The sequence below is a fragment of the Paramormyrops kingsleyae genome, chromosome 17, assembly GCF_048594095.1.
Source record: "Paramormyrops kingsleyae isolate MSU_618 chromosome 17, PKINGS_0.4, whole genome shotgun sequence".
NCBI lineage: Eukaryota > Metazoa > Chordata > Actinopteri > Osteoglossiformes > Mormyridae > Paramormyrops > Paramormyrops kingsleyae.
This window is the reverse complement of record NC_132813.1, coordinates 3,911,928-3,926,500: the sequence shown is the minus strand read 5'-3', so window position 1 is coordinate 3,926,500 and position 14,573 is coordinate 3,911,928. Positions and strand designations below refer to the sequence as shown.

General features: G+C 47.8%; 1 protein-coding gene across 5 annotated transcripts in view; it reads left to right on the top strand.

The window, feature by feature from the left end:
• The first annotated feature begins 1,659 nt into the window (after positions 1-1,659).
• Positions 1,660-14,573, top strand: part of clcn2c (chloride channel 2c) — a 49,324-nt gene continuing 36,410 nt past the window's right edge. For 2 of the 5 annotated variants that reach the window (XM_023822211.2, XM_072701733.1), the window contains exon 1: positions 9,882-10,188. In XM_023822211.2, coding sequence (XP_023677979.1) covers positions 10,138-10,188 — 51 coding nt within the window. In that variant the 5' untranslated portion in view covers positions 9,882-10,137. Of the gene's footprint in view, positions 2,079-9,880; positions 10,189-14,573 lie in introns of those variants that run through there. The other 3 variants (XM_072701732.1, XM_023822180.2, XM_072701734.1) reach the window with 3 other exon arrangements.

Below are 14,573 nucleotides of genomic sequence, written 5' to 3'. Positions count from 1 at the left end.
AGGGTGGCGAGGATTGTGTGAAAACTGCACTCCATCACTGTTTGTCGGGTTTCTTCATTTCCACAACTCTGCAGTGAAGCCGAAGAATATTGGCAAAGTGGTGATTTGTCTCCGCCCGTTGGAATTTATCAGAACTACAAGCAGAGTCAATACGTCTCTCGCGGCAGGTAAAATGGGTTTCACGCTGGGTCGGGATATAAACATGTGAAAGTATAAAAATGCTCCCCAGAATTTGATTTGAAGATCAGGAGGAATTGGATTTATTTCGTTGCAAATTATACACTCATTTCTCTTCAGATGTGTGGAGGTTACATTTCGCTTTAATATTTTAAATGAAGTTCAACTGTTGCAAATATAAAGCATCCGTCCATCCGCTTATCCGCTTCAAGGTCACGCAATGCAACCATATACTCAAGCACATAAATTAATTCTAACTACAAGATAGACCTAAAGATAATGGTCAGTCGGCAAAGGTTTAAAAAGCCCGCAAACACTAAAAGATAATCACACGCGCTGTTTGTGTAATATGAGTGTTAGCTTCTACATTCACCTTTAGGGTTTCAGTCATTTCAAAACGTATCTTTGCCTGGTGCCGCTACATTCTACTGCATTTACTCATTCAAAATGAGTGAACTAAAACAGAAAATGACAAAACTAAACATCGAAGATAAATTTTGAGGAGAACTTAAAAATAGCACTGAGACAGAAAAAAATGCTTTGTGCGGGTTCTATCCAGTCAAAAAGCAATTGGGGTAATCCAATAGTTTTGCTTTGCCAGTAGATGGCGTAGTGAGTAAGGAACTGGATTTTAACTGAAACGTTTTTTTAGGAGAGACGTTATATATCGTTGTGTGTGACATGTAATGCTGGTTTTCGCTCATCCATAAATTTAGTCTAACAATCAGTCTAAAATTCAGTCTGGGTTTTCATTTAGTCCTGAATGACTTTGTTCTGTACAGGTGAATAAAGTTTAATAATCGCGCACAAAGCAGCACAATTGCAATGCAATTAATTAATAAGATAGGTTATAAAAAGCTACTCGTATGAGGAGGTAATAGCCCACGTGCCCTTCATTTGACCGCATGTCACCTTGTTTTCAGTAGTGAAACGACCATAGGAAGCCTACGGCTCGGTCCTGGCTCGTCAAGCCGGCATCCCGAACTTTATGCCAGATCTGCCCGGGATTCACACAACAGCCACATTCAAATTCCAGCTCTGCACGCATCCTGCTACTGCGCTACGGGCAATTCGGTGCTCAGGGACGCGGTTCCAGCCCACACTCAAGCATCACGGAGCGACCATATTCTGCTGGTCTCTTTCCTTAAGCTTTGTCATGACACATACATAGGAATTAAAGTTAACTATGCACATCGCATCTGTATGATCAGGAGGCGTAAGACAACGGAAAACGTCCGACACACAGCATCTCCTACTTTGATTTTTCTCCTGGGCGAGCAAGGTAGGAGGCAGCTGTTGACTATATTTAGCGCAAACTTAACAGGCGTGCAACATGCATTCCCAAATTGTGCTACGGACACATTATTTTATTTTCTAAAATCAGAGAGGTAATGGAACAGTGACAGACTGCGACAGAGCCCGCATTGCAACACTGAATCGATACTCCAATGTAGCTCCAGGCTGCCTCTGAGAGTCTCTCACTTTCCAAAGAGACGCCGGTCATTGCGCTTTTTCCACACGTTTCGCCCGCAAAGACGCGCCTGCGACTTCACCTCCAGGATGTCATGATCCGTCTGGGAAAACTCAGTCCGTTAGCCGGGGAAGCGGCATCAGCAGCAACAGGGAGCCACTGATTGAAATTTAGACCAACATCAAGATGGTTGCTGTCTCATACACTGCTATGTTTTACGGGGATCCCGGGGAGATCTGACCTAACTTTGCCTTACGGTGTCTACACGTCATTTGCGTCTTTTTTCCTGCGGCATCGACGTGATTTTCGTCTTCGTCCATCATATTCCACCCGTGCGGGACAGAGATGGACCGTCTAAGGTGACGGGAGTGACGCGTCCACCGGGCATCGCAATTCGGACTATTAGACGCCAATAGCCGGAGGAGAAAATGTAAGTAAGCGTGTGCATACTTATAGCCCCGTTTCGGCTCTCTCCATCTGTACCACCTGCCGCGTCTTCATCTCGGTGGCATAAATACAAGCACTGCATGCAGGGTTAGTGCCATTGAGATCTGGGCTGCAAATCGTCAGTAAGATACTTTTAAGTAGAGCAACAGTTTCAAAATAGGAACTGGGCTGCGTGATACGTGACAAGACTGGACTAAGCGGTGCGAAATGGTTATTTAGGACTGGAATGTGTTCAGAGAGGGAGTGGGAGAGCTGCTTGAGACAACTGAAGAGGTCAATGTTCAAACAGGCACTGTAGAGTGAAATGACATTGATACACCGGTCGCTGTCAACTGTAGTAGAGTAATATTTGCATGTCACCTGCATACATGTCTCAGAGGGTCCTGCTAGATACCAGTTCACAGTTGACTGTAGCCCCTGCAGAATGCAGCGATGCGTGTGTGGTGTGTATATTTGTGTGATGTATATATAGCTTAATGGCAGGTCGTAGCCCTGCGCTAATTCACATGGTATTTCCCCTCATGCGGCTAAGTGGACATGATTTGTTTGATCCACTCAGGGCATAGGAGGCGTTGCGATGGATGATAGCTCTGACTTGTTGGGGGGGGGGGGGAGAGCTCCCACACACCTCTGCTGCTTCTCCGCCGTGACACATCCACAGCCTGCCTAGCAGAACACCTGGAGGAGCAGAACTTCTTCCATAAAATAGGCAGGAGGTCGCGAGTGAAATCTGTCCAGATGGAGAGCGCGAGGAATGAAACGGCGATGAGTGTCGGTTTGCAGAGTCCCTGGGCTGCACGGCGGACTTCTGGAATGTTCTGGACCATGAGGAGTTAACTGGGTCAGTGTGTCAGTGCTATTGGCTGTGCGGGACGGTTCTGGAAAGATCTGGCTCCATAGAAACAAACTGGGCCAAGGAATGAATTGGCAAAAGAATGACAGAGATGTGGGCAGTAAGATGTGGTGCACGCAGCAGTGAAGGCAAGCGGACAGGTGCATTGTGTGTGTGTGTGTGTGTGTGTGTGTGTGAGAGAGAGAGAGAGAGAGAGAGAGAGAAGAGATAGACATAGACACCTCAGTGTGTCTTCTCGAAACTAAAGTGTGCTTTGCGGCTAAAGCTCTGTAACCTGAATTCTCTGTGAGGGTGTTTGTAGAAGGTTCCCATCCGTCCATCCATCCAACCATCCATCCATCCGAGGGTCATGGATCACATTAAAATACATCAGGATAACATGACCACAACAACAATATGTACAGGCTATAGATAAGTGGTCACCAACTCATCGATTGTGATCAACAGGTGAGTCTTATAGACATTTCTAGTCAATTGTGATGATCAGGCCATTCATTCACACACACACCCCCCACCCCCAGCAAAATATACCATCAGTAGCTCCCTAGGTATTTTATTTGAAAGTTGACATTGTGAAAAAGGTTGGAGACTGCTGCTATAGATCTAGTCCCAAGCAAGAAAACGTGATTATCATTCAGTCCTAGCGATGCTGTTGCCTCCTTCAGGATCTGTCACGCTGACTCTGTCGTGCCCCCCAAATCTGGACTTTGCGCCCTGACTGCTGTTTGCAAACACTCCATGTTCCAGAGAACGCCGCTGAGAAGCGGTGCAGCATTACATCACCCATCTGGGTTCCCATGCAGTTATTAAGCTAGAACGTCTCCACAGCAGAGAGACACGCGGTTGGGGAGAGGGCTGATTGGGACGGTCGTTGCCAGTACGTGTGAGCGTGGTGCCGTCGTTGCCCTGCATGTGATGCGGCTGCTTTGCATGTGGCCGGGTGACAGGGTCTGCGCACAACATGGGGACTGGCAGAGCCGGGAGACGGAGTCGGTGGGAGGGCACACCTAACAAGGAGATGGGGCTTCTCTTCCAAGCCAATTAAAATGCATCCAAGAGCTTCCTCCGGCTCGAAACAGCACGTTCTAGTGACTGTTCATGGTGACGCCTCTGAGGTTCAGGCGGCCTGGGCATTCCCGCGGTAAACACTCGCTTCCATTAGTACATCGTCCTCTGAAAAGATCCGTCTGCTCTCGTCTCGGGCCCCCGGAAATATCAGCTTGCACTGCGGCACATGGCCAGCGAACGCGCTTTAAATACCCGATTCTCTTGGCTTTGGCGGAATGACCACTCTGCCGGCAAGATATTCACAATCGGCTCACGGTTTCTGTGGTTAGCAGTGCCACTGGTTCGGCCCGTGCCGCCGTGCAGCGGTTAGCTTCCTTGAGGTACATAACTCATGGAATTTTGGCATTTACAACAGTGCAAAGCACTTCTAACTGGAAAAAAAACTGCAAATGACTTTTCAAGCTACCTGTTACATATCTGGAGAATTAAAGGTCCCAGAATTAAAGGCCGAGCCTTAAAATGGGGACTTTTTGTGAATTATTAGTCCTGGTTTTCTCCAAGACTGCATATGTAAACTTAGAGTAATGTTTAAAGTAACGCATTGCTTTGAATGCAGTGGTAATCAGCTGAGGCTGCAGTGAGGATTAACTTGATGGCTTCTGTGCGCGTCTTGGGGTTGGTGCCAGTAGCTGCTTGTGTGTAGGAATATGGAGCAGTTCGTCTCCGTGGAGCCCAGAGGTACAGTGCAAGCGGCTTTGTCATCGACTTCCCGCCCACGGCGCTCTTCCCTCCCACGAGAGCCATCAGCCCGGCAGGCCTCCTTCGAAAGGCAGCTTTGGTCAGAGATGTTATGTTTGGTGTCACGCTAGTCAGCTAAAAGCACGACGCTCCTGCTGCTCTCTCTCCTTCAGGCTCAGCTCTTTCTGAGATGTCTGATTTATGATTATTTGACATGACAAGGGGGAGGAACTAACGTTAGCGCCAATACGTTTGTGTCTCTGTGAGGTTACAGCACAGATTACGGAGCTTTGTGATGTCACAATGCTGCTCAGTCACATTGAGAGCCAATGTACAGTTTTGTCATATTTTAAACACCTCCAGTTGAATTCCAGTAGGGCATAAATGCATTAACATTTGGATTTTGGTACTCAGCCACCTACAGGTGTCCAGTATTGGTATACCTGCCTCCAATTGGACGTTGGCAGGGAATGGTTTGATCCAAATGACCTTAGAAAAGGTAGACAGGCCAGTCCAGCTGGAAATATCCTGCCTGTCCAATCAGCAATCAGATCATTACTGCCAATCAGCATCTCTGTATCCGGCCAAGGCACCAGCCCACCATGCCTTCAAGGTTAAATCATCGTAAAAAACTAGTTTCTATTTATAGGAATCTGTCATGTTTGCCAGTGTGATGTAACACGTTAATGCATGCGTGCTTTTGCTTTGTTTGTCTTCTGTCTCCTTTCCTCCAGAGCTGGGTAATCTAGAGTGACCAGATTCAAAAGTTACAGTCTAAGCAGAAATCATTTGTGCCCCGACTGTAGTGCATAAGCGCCAACAGGGGGCAGTGTTGCACTCAGCATCTTCCAGCATGTCAAGTGGTTAGTGCTTGTGTCACTTTTTGCCTAATACAGTATCTCATGATCTCTTCTCAGAAGTGTCTGTTTTCTGAAGCAGGTGATAGGTATTGTTAAATGTGCTGGGAAAATGTGCTCTTTTTCCCAGTCAATTTAGTTACATTGCCGCAGTTAATGTTGACATAACATCTTAAACAGTCAGAAATATAGACAAAGCAGCTCTGACGATGACACTGTTATTTCCCCCAAAATAAATCCAGCCCAGGAAAGTGAAGAGAGGCTTTATTAAGATGTTTCCTCAGTTACTGAATACTTATTCCCTGCACAAATTTGCCCAACATTGCCTTGCTGGACAAACACACCTTGACAAGCTGAGTCAGCACTGACCGTGGACTGACTGGTGGGTTATCTCTCAGTGGTCCTTTAAGACCCTGTTTGAGCAGGGAAGCAAGACACTTTTCACATGGAATCTCGTTCTGCAAATCATTTAAACTATGTAAACATTCTGGATCTAAAGACCACCTGAATGTGAGTGTGTGCTTGTTCTTTTAATGGTATGAGGATGTTTTCGTGGGAACAATTTAAAATTCCTGTTGTATTGCGGGGGGGGGGGGGATTATGAAACATACATACCATTCAAATGAGAGTTATTGTGAAATCACATAGCAACAGGTAGAGTAGTACGGTGTTTCCCAATCCGGTCCTTGGGGACCCACAGACAGTCCATGTTTTATCTCCCTCCCAGCTCCCGAATATGTGGACTGTCTGGTAGGGAGCTGGGAGGGAGCAAAAACATGGACCAGTGATCTTAACTGCGTGGCCCGTGACTGAGTAAAAAATAAGCAAATTATCCTGACCATCCTCATTTTTTTATTATTATTATTATTTTTATGTTTTTCAAATTATTTTTTTAATCTAGACACAGTACAACTTCCCCAGTAATGTCCAGCTATGTAGTTAACAAACAATCAAGTGGCTAGCCAGCTTTTAAAAAGTAAATGGTGGCCCCCAGCCCACCCGCCACACTGGTAAGCGTGGCCCTCGGCTGAATTTCAGTGAAGAACACTGGCATAGACGACTGTGGGCCCCCCCCTGGGAAACACTGGAGTAGTGTGTAACTCTACAAGGGTGCGTGTGAGTGTGCATGCATGCTTTATCCACCCTGTTAGTGATGGGCTGCTCGCTCCACGGGCCCCTCGTTCATCACCCTCCCCCGTCCCCGTGCACCGCCTCATCCACAAAATCTGGGCCCAAAGAGTGCCCCTCAGAGCTGAAGTGGCCCCCTCCCTTTCACGGAGCACGGAGCGAGTTGCCGATTTACTGAGAGCGAGGCTCCCGCTGCTGTTAGCCGGCGCTGATTAGCACACCAAGCACAACGCCACTGTGAAAAACAGGAAGTGCCGATGCAGAGCCTTGGGTTGGACAAGGCCTGGCATGAGCGCACTCAAACGCAGCCAAGGGACACATACTGACAGGCATTTTACTCACTGGCTCCCCCCGCCCAGCATGGAGTTCATTACAGGGCCACCTGTGCGCTCGTTCTGCACTACAGCCACAAAGAACTCCCTCTGAGGCATCACACTGCCTTTAGTTTACATGTGTTTACCTTCCCGAGGACCCTGGGGCTGCCCTTTTGAATGCCTGCCTTCCCAAAAGCTCTATTTGGTTATTGTGTAAATTCGGGCCAAAAGCACCAAGCAATAGACACTGTGCATGTTTTAAAACAAGCTGCCTTGTCCTTTTATGGGGGCAAAGGTTCGGTTTTTAAATTCTGCGCCCACTTCACACTAAAACACCTGCAGCAGCAGCAGCAGCAGAGAGTCTGTTAGGAAAACAGATTTTACACAACATTCGTAGGAAGATGGCGTAATGTGAACTTAATCTGCTACGCACGTTAGCATTTTAATTACCAAGCACTCGTCACTGGCATTTTGTTAATAGGCCGGTGGTTTGGTTAATCTTGACATTCCTCACAGCGTCGATTTCCACGGCCAAAATGGATCTGCTCATTCAAGCGTCACTGAACATTGAGGAGGATTCTTAAGGGTCGCAGGAATTCATGGACACGAACGATTTGACAGCCAGTGAACTGGAACAAGAACCCGAGAAAATGTCCGGTTCAAAGCTCAGGTAGGAGGTTCGTGACTTTTAGGCAGATAGACCAGTACAAATGCAGGCTGGCACAATGGGAACTTGAAAATTAACCAATTATATAGGAGAATGATAATGAGATGGCCTTGTGTGTGAGGTGTCTTTGAGGGTCTGTTTGTTGTCGAATTCTAGTACCTTCAGTAATGATTTGAACCACAATCTATTTGTACAACATCACGCCTCACTGACCATCGAAACAAAAATACTCAACAGTCAAACATGCAGGCAAGAGATCATCCACACCCAGCGGAGTTGGGCAGGGATATTGGAGTCCAAAATTCCTGGGTGGAAATGAGCTGCAGGAGACATGTTCACTAGCTGGATCATGGTGGCCAATGTCATCATTGTCCTTCAGGGACCCCGAGATGCCTGTCTCCCTTGTTCTTCAGGGATTCGGTGACAGACACTCTGCTTTGCTACAAGCAGTAAGATGTGGTCACCGGACACAGTAACCGGCTGCCTTTCTGGCTCAGAGCTGGCGGCTGTGATCTCCCAGCCTCGTGATTGACACAGTACTTACACCTTACCTAACAAGAAACTATGATCACAGGGGAAAAAAAACAAAACAATCATACTCAAATAAGATTCTGGGCCTCCTGGTGCTTCAGAAAGCAATGATCATTAAAAAAATAACCTTCTTTATGAATGTTTACATCAAAGATTATCAATTGTTCATGGCTGTCACTTTTTGTAAATTATTCTCATATGCTTTGTTGGCCTGAATTTCTTCTCTTTGTGTTTCCCCTGTATTTTATCCAAACATTCTCCATTACAAATCATCCAGTACAGAGTCATAATGAGAGGGGCACTGGCCCCAGCTGAAAGCTGATTGGCACCCGGAGTGTCCCCTCCGCTATCAATCACTGAGTCAAAGCATATCATTGGTTAAATACATGGTTGGCTCCTCAGTATGAATTATAGTCCCTCTTGTGACTCTTTCCCTATAAAGTCCGATAATTGGCCCAACACAATGGTCCTGGAGTCAGTGGTGTCATGGAGCATGAGGCAGTGGACAGTTTGGACATGAAAACACGCATAATCCACACAACCCAGGAGACAGAGGCCACAGCGGAACCTGTTCAGCCATTGTAGCAGCTCAAACTATATTATAACTGGGGCCAAAACCAATGGTCATTTGAACCCACTGAACGGTACTGTAACATGATTAAAACACGGCTAAGCAAATTATAAAGCAAAACTCAGGAGGGGAGTTTTCAGACAGCCCCTTAGCTTTATCCACGTCAAGATTAACCGGTTTTATCCAGAAACATAAAAGCCTGCAAAGCATGTCGTTCCCACTTAAGCTGTTCACAGCATCAAACTCCAGCCCGTGATGATCTGTTTCCTTCTGTTGATCTTTTAATAAGGGATCAGAAATCACCCCAAAGGAGCGGCACGAAATCTGCAGAGAAACGAAATTTCCGAACACAATCAAGAAATTCATTAACACCGCCTCAAGCATTCCGGAGGTTTTAAGCGCAATATGCAGATATTCGTTATTTCTGCTAGAATAAAAGAGAACTGACTCAAGTTACAAGTGTCAAGTTTCAACTTTTGTTTATCTTGTGTCACAGTTGCACGGGTCCTTGAGGGGATAAGTGAAACATCAGTGGAAGGCAGGACAAGACAACGCAATATAAGAATAAATACATTGTAATTAATAATACGTAAGTAGTGTCATATGAGGATGAGGTAGGTATGGCATATACCACCTGGCAAATTGACAACTATAAAGTGTTGAACAAGTACAGGAAGTACATTGAACAATAAAATATTGTGTAATGCAGGGTGGACAGGTACCTTGTGACTTGTAGCGCAAACAATAAAAGTGGGGAATGTGGAGCTTTGCAGGGGGAGGTGGCATCGGGTTTGATTCGCGTTGGATGTGCCACATTGTAAGCGGGACGTCAACAGCGCCGCGCACCGGCAGGCACGTTACCCTGCCGGTCCCAGCTGCCGCTCACCTGTTTCACTGCCTGTGACTGACTTTCACTGATGTCGGTAAAAACATTTAGAAAAAGTTGCGAATTACGAGGCACTGTTGCATAACCCTGCTAGCAGGCACGCCCACACGATATACAACCAGCTAAATATACACTTAACAAGTTATATTTTTTTTGTAGCAAACTTCCCCACCCCTCCGCCGAGCCGATTGAACTCTGCTCCTCAACAGGCGCTCAAGCGCGGACTGTACCATTTTCCCGGTGGGCGGGGGGGGGACGCCGCTCACACAAGTCACCAAGTCCCGCCTCAGCACGGAGCGATTAAAAAATGTGAGGATATAAAATGTAGGACCAGGACAGGTAACCGTATCGCACGGGAGCCTGGTCGCAAAGCATCGGCTGTTCTGGGCTGGCTTGTCAGGTGTGCGTCCTGCTGTCATTCGAAGCGCCGATCCGGACTGTCCAGGCGTTCAGAACCACGTCGGTGCCGGGCGGGAGCTCAGTGCAGCCATGGCTGGGGACGGGGCGGAGCAGCGCGCTCTACAGTACGAGCAGACTTTGGTAAGTGCGCCGAGGCTCCGACGCCCAGCGTGCCGAGACTGGGAGTCCTGGTGCCCGAAGTGTGTGGGACTGTATGTCGGCACCTAGATCCCTTCCGTTCGGAACCGAATCGGCGGCGTATGTCCGGACGATCGCTCTCTGCACTGCACTGCGTGCAACGGGGCGTGAGGTCCGACGTGCGGCACTTTCATTCTCCATTTAAAACTTTGGACGCAGGAGGAGGAAAGCGCAATGGCGCTGAGCAGACAGGACCACCCGAGGCGGCGTGGTTCATAGCGCCCGAACCGGACCGAGCCGAGCCGAGCCGGAGAATCTCGCTCCGGCCGCGCGGACGTGGGATCGGAGCGGCCGCCCCCATTCTCCCTTATGAAGGGCACTGTTGCTCTTTACCTGCGCCCTAATGAGCCGCTTTCTCCCGCTATTCTCCGGAATAGTAACTTCATTTTTGTACAGATATGAATGTGGAGATATTGACTCCAGAGGCGCAACAAGTTTCCCCCTCTTTATTCGGATCTTCTTAGAGACAAAAATGATGACTTTCTACGTGGGGTGACTTTTTTACGACTATATATGTAAAAAAAACAAACAAAACAAAACATTTTAACAGTGTTACAGTGTTAAAACCCTACATGCGGTTTCAATAATAATAAAAACTGAGCTCCCATTGTTACTTTTGCTCCTTGTTAATAATAGAAAAAAAACCTCTATTAGGAAATAATAGCTACCCAAAACCCAAAAAATTAAAAAGGCAGAAATACAGTGTTATGCATAAGCGATGGGATCCGTGAAGTGTAGGTCTACATCCTTTCCGGAAGCTGTCATATAAAATATAAAGATCCTGCTTAATAATAGCTATAGTTGTAAGAATAGCTTCTTGATGTTTGTGAGAGGGCTTTTTGAGTCCAAATCTAACTTTGATTGCTTTGTAGTCCCAGCTGTTGCACATCCTGGCTGTCTTTTGCAGCATCAGCTGCGCAATAGAGTAAGCTGAATTAAGCAAAAGTAACCAGTATCTCCAGGTTCTAGTCCGGTGGAGGGACCTTCCCTGTGTCTGTTTGGGTCAGGCTTTCGTGCTGCTCAGGGCTCTGTTTACATCTGCTTATTGGCTGTTGTGGTTAGACCTTGCCATCACCTTGTTGAATCATACACCTTGGGAGTCATATGATCCTCTCTGCCAGTCTTTCAGCCGTATCATTCATCTGTTACAGTTTGGTTGGAGGCGGTCTGCCTGCCTTTCACTCTCCCTTAACTTCATCCTTCTTCATCATCATGGATGCAGGTTCTGCTGCTGAGCAACAGCGAGCCCTTGATGGAAGCAGAATGTTCCGGAAGAGACTGTTTGGGATTTATATCATGTCTGAAGTAGCAAAATGCCTTGCTTCACTCTGTTTACCATACTGGGAGACGGAGCGCTGTTATCTAGGTACACTGAGCCCACACCTGTGTCACACCCATATCACACCCATGACCCGCCCACTTGGTCCTCATTGGACAGTGAAGGAGTCACCTCCAAGTTCAGCAGTAACATGTCAGGTTTCCTTCCTTCCTGGTCTTGTGAGTGTTTCCTGCTGCAGAGGTTGACACTCCTGCCCCATAACATTATGGGCTGCTAACTTAGCGACCCTTCAGGCCTGCAGTATGAGCACGTGCCTGACCATGTCCTCAGAGAGACCACAGACTTGCTCTTTAAGATCATCTCTGGGGACACTGGAAGCACCTGAAGAAATTAGAGACTGGATCTACACACCCTAAGTCAACTTTGCCGCAGGCTAAAGGTTTTAGGTTCCTAATCTTCTTGGTATAGAAGCTCTTTCAGGCCAGGACTGTGACACTGCCAGGACCAGTCTGCTTGTTAGGTGCCCGGAGGTCTGTGTTTAGTGCCCTGACCTGACACCCTCTGAGGTTCAGCTCTGACTCAACACGCTGTCCTCAGGCTGTCATGTTTCTACAGGCTTCCGGGTGCCGTCAAGCCCGCCGAAGGCTTTCCGCTTTGACGGTGATCTTGCTGCGAGTCTTGTTTTCGACTTTCCTAGGTGTTTAGGGTGTTTAACGTGTCGTCATTACTGTTCTTTGCTGTTTTGCAACTACGGATAAGTGCTTGTTTTGACATCTCTGTGAAGGGACAGTGGGAGGACCACATGATCTTGTGTCATTGTTCTGGAAAGTGGGTACAAGAAGACCTCGCGGTTTCACAAAAGCCCCTCCCACCAGGTTTTTGTAAGTGTCTGGACATGTGGGTGTGAGCAAGCCCTTGGGGGCGTCTCATGGTGACAATTTAAGAATTGAGACGACTAGAGTCAGCTCTGGTTTCCCTTTGATGGCCATCAAAGCAGAGATGGAATATCATATCTGGATGATTGACTCCTTTGAGATGTTAGGATGTGCTGCAGTACATCCAGATTCTTTGAACTTCTCAGATTATCATTAAGTGACTACAGTAGATAGTTCCTTCTGTCACATTTCACTCTTAAACAGGGTGGTGATTTCATGACTGTCTGTGATGAAACAAAGGCTGTTGGATACCAACGACATTCAGGTCGCCAAATGTGAAACTGAGAATCTCAAAGCGTTTGATTCACCTTGAATAGTATGCATGGATGTGCATGGATGTGTGTGTCTGTGTGTGTGTGTGTGTGTGTGTGTGTGTGCGTGCGCGTTCCTCTTGTGTAAGGAAATTCACGTGCTTAGTCAATTAAAACTTATCAGTAACACACAGTTGTCCCTGAGCATTGATATGGATACCGGTCATGTCCGAAAGCGGCTGTTTTGTGCGGGCAGCTGTCAGAGATCTGATAAGTGCTGCTGAACGCCTGAACTGGCTCGTGGCGGATAACGCAAGGCAGGAGCGTCCATTAGCCTGTTCTCAAGCATCTCAAGCATATCTCAGCTGCTTAAAAGCCTCGCCGAAGCTCTTGCACAATCAGTTTGACTTTCTGATTTAATAGGTGAGGTGCTGACTAATGAGTAACGGCACAGAGTGTCCAGAATAGCGGGGAGGGGGGGCTGGGCGACTGAGGACCTTTGCCCTGGGATAGGCTAGGCTAGGTCCATTGACCAGTAGTGCAGGTACTGTGGAGTGTAAGTTTGCCCCCTGCTGGTGAGCATCCCTTTATAGCTCCAGTGCTCTCTGGATCTCAGAGTTGGGGTATTCGGATAAGAGCTGTGACTTTTTAGTAAATAGTTTGGGGAGGTAATTATAATGATGCAGAGCTGTGCACTGACCGAGGACTGGGCCGAGGACTGGGCCGAGTAGCACACCGACCAAACCGCTGCGGTCCACAGAGGGATGTGCTGTGTCTCTCTGAGAATCGGTGTCAGATACAGAAGGCTGGTGGGGGTGGGTGGGGTGGAGGGGGTGCAGGGACACTGTACTCTCTGAGGGGTCACAATCCCCCCTCTGTGTCCATCGAAGCTACACTCAGACCAATATGAGCCAGCATGAGGACGTTCTGTGTGCAACTGGGAAGATCGTACAGTGGCCTGAAATTTTTCCTCTATGGGGAGTTTCTGCAGATAAACAGCAGGGGGCGTGTTTACATGGGGGGTGCGAACCATAGCATGTGATGGCTACTCCCCTCTTGCAGCTGGACTGATAACTCAGTCAGTACTCATTAATCGTAATTGAGTTGAACGGTTCAATCTTCCTGTTTCGTCCCACTCTGTACTTGGTACTGGACCTGATCATGTGACTGTTTCATACTCAAGCCCCCCCACTCTCATTTTCCCTCTTAAGAGATTTCCAGGCAGCAGTGGCGGTGGTGAAGGATAGATTCCTTTGATAGTATCCCACCTGGAGTGTCCGTAGTAGTTTCCCTGACAACGGGAGCTTTGAAAGCTAATCATAATTCTGGCTGAGTTTGTCTGTGGCTTTTGGAGGGAAGGAGTAGATGTCGATTTCTTTAGCCTCGCGTGAAACGTCAGTCACGTGCTCCTGCAGAAACCTTCAGGCAAGGGAGGCTGCTGATTTCAGCGTCTGGGTGATGCGACGTCCTCAGGATGTGTGGTGCCGGGGGGGCGCCTGCCAAACCACTGCGCTGGCCCCCCTCCAGAACTGGCCCATAAATCAGTGGGTTGCTCCAGAACCCCCTAAGAAGAACCGGGACCCCCCTGAATGGGACCCGTGTGGGGCTTCGAGCCCCCTTGGTTACCAGTGAATGTGTTGGGTTGCTCTGTGAGTCCATTGTGGCCCGTATCCCAGCGGCCCGTACTGTACTCCCGGCCCGGCACTGCAGCCAATAGCAGCTCGTGGGAAAACTCTGTCGGGCCGCCCCTGCTGTCTATGTTGATGATGATGATGATGATGATGATGATGATGACAGAGAATGGGCCGTTACACAGGAACGCTTCACATTGATGTGGGTCCCTGTAGACTGCTCCTAGACTCG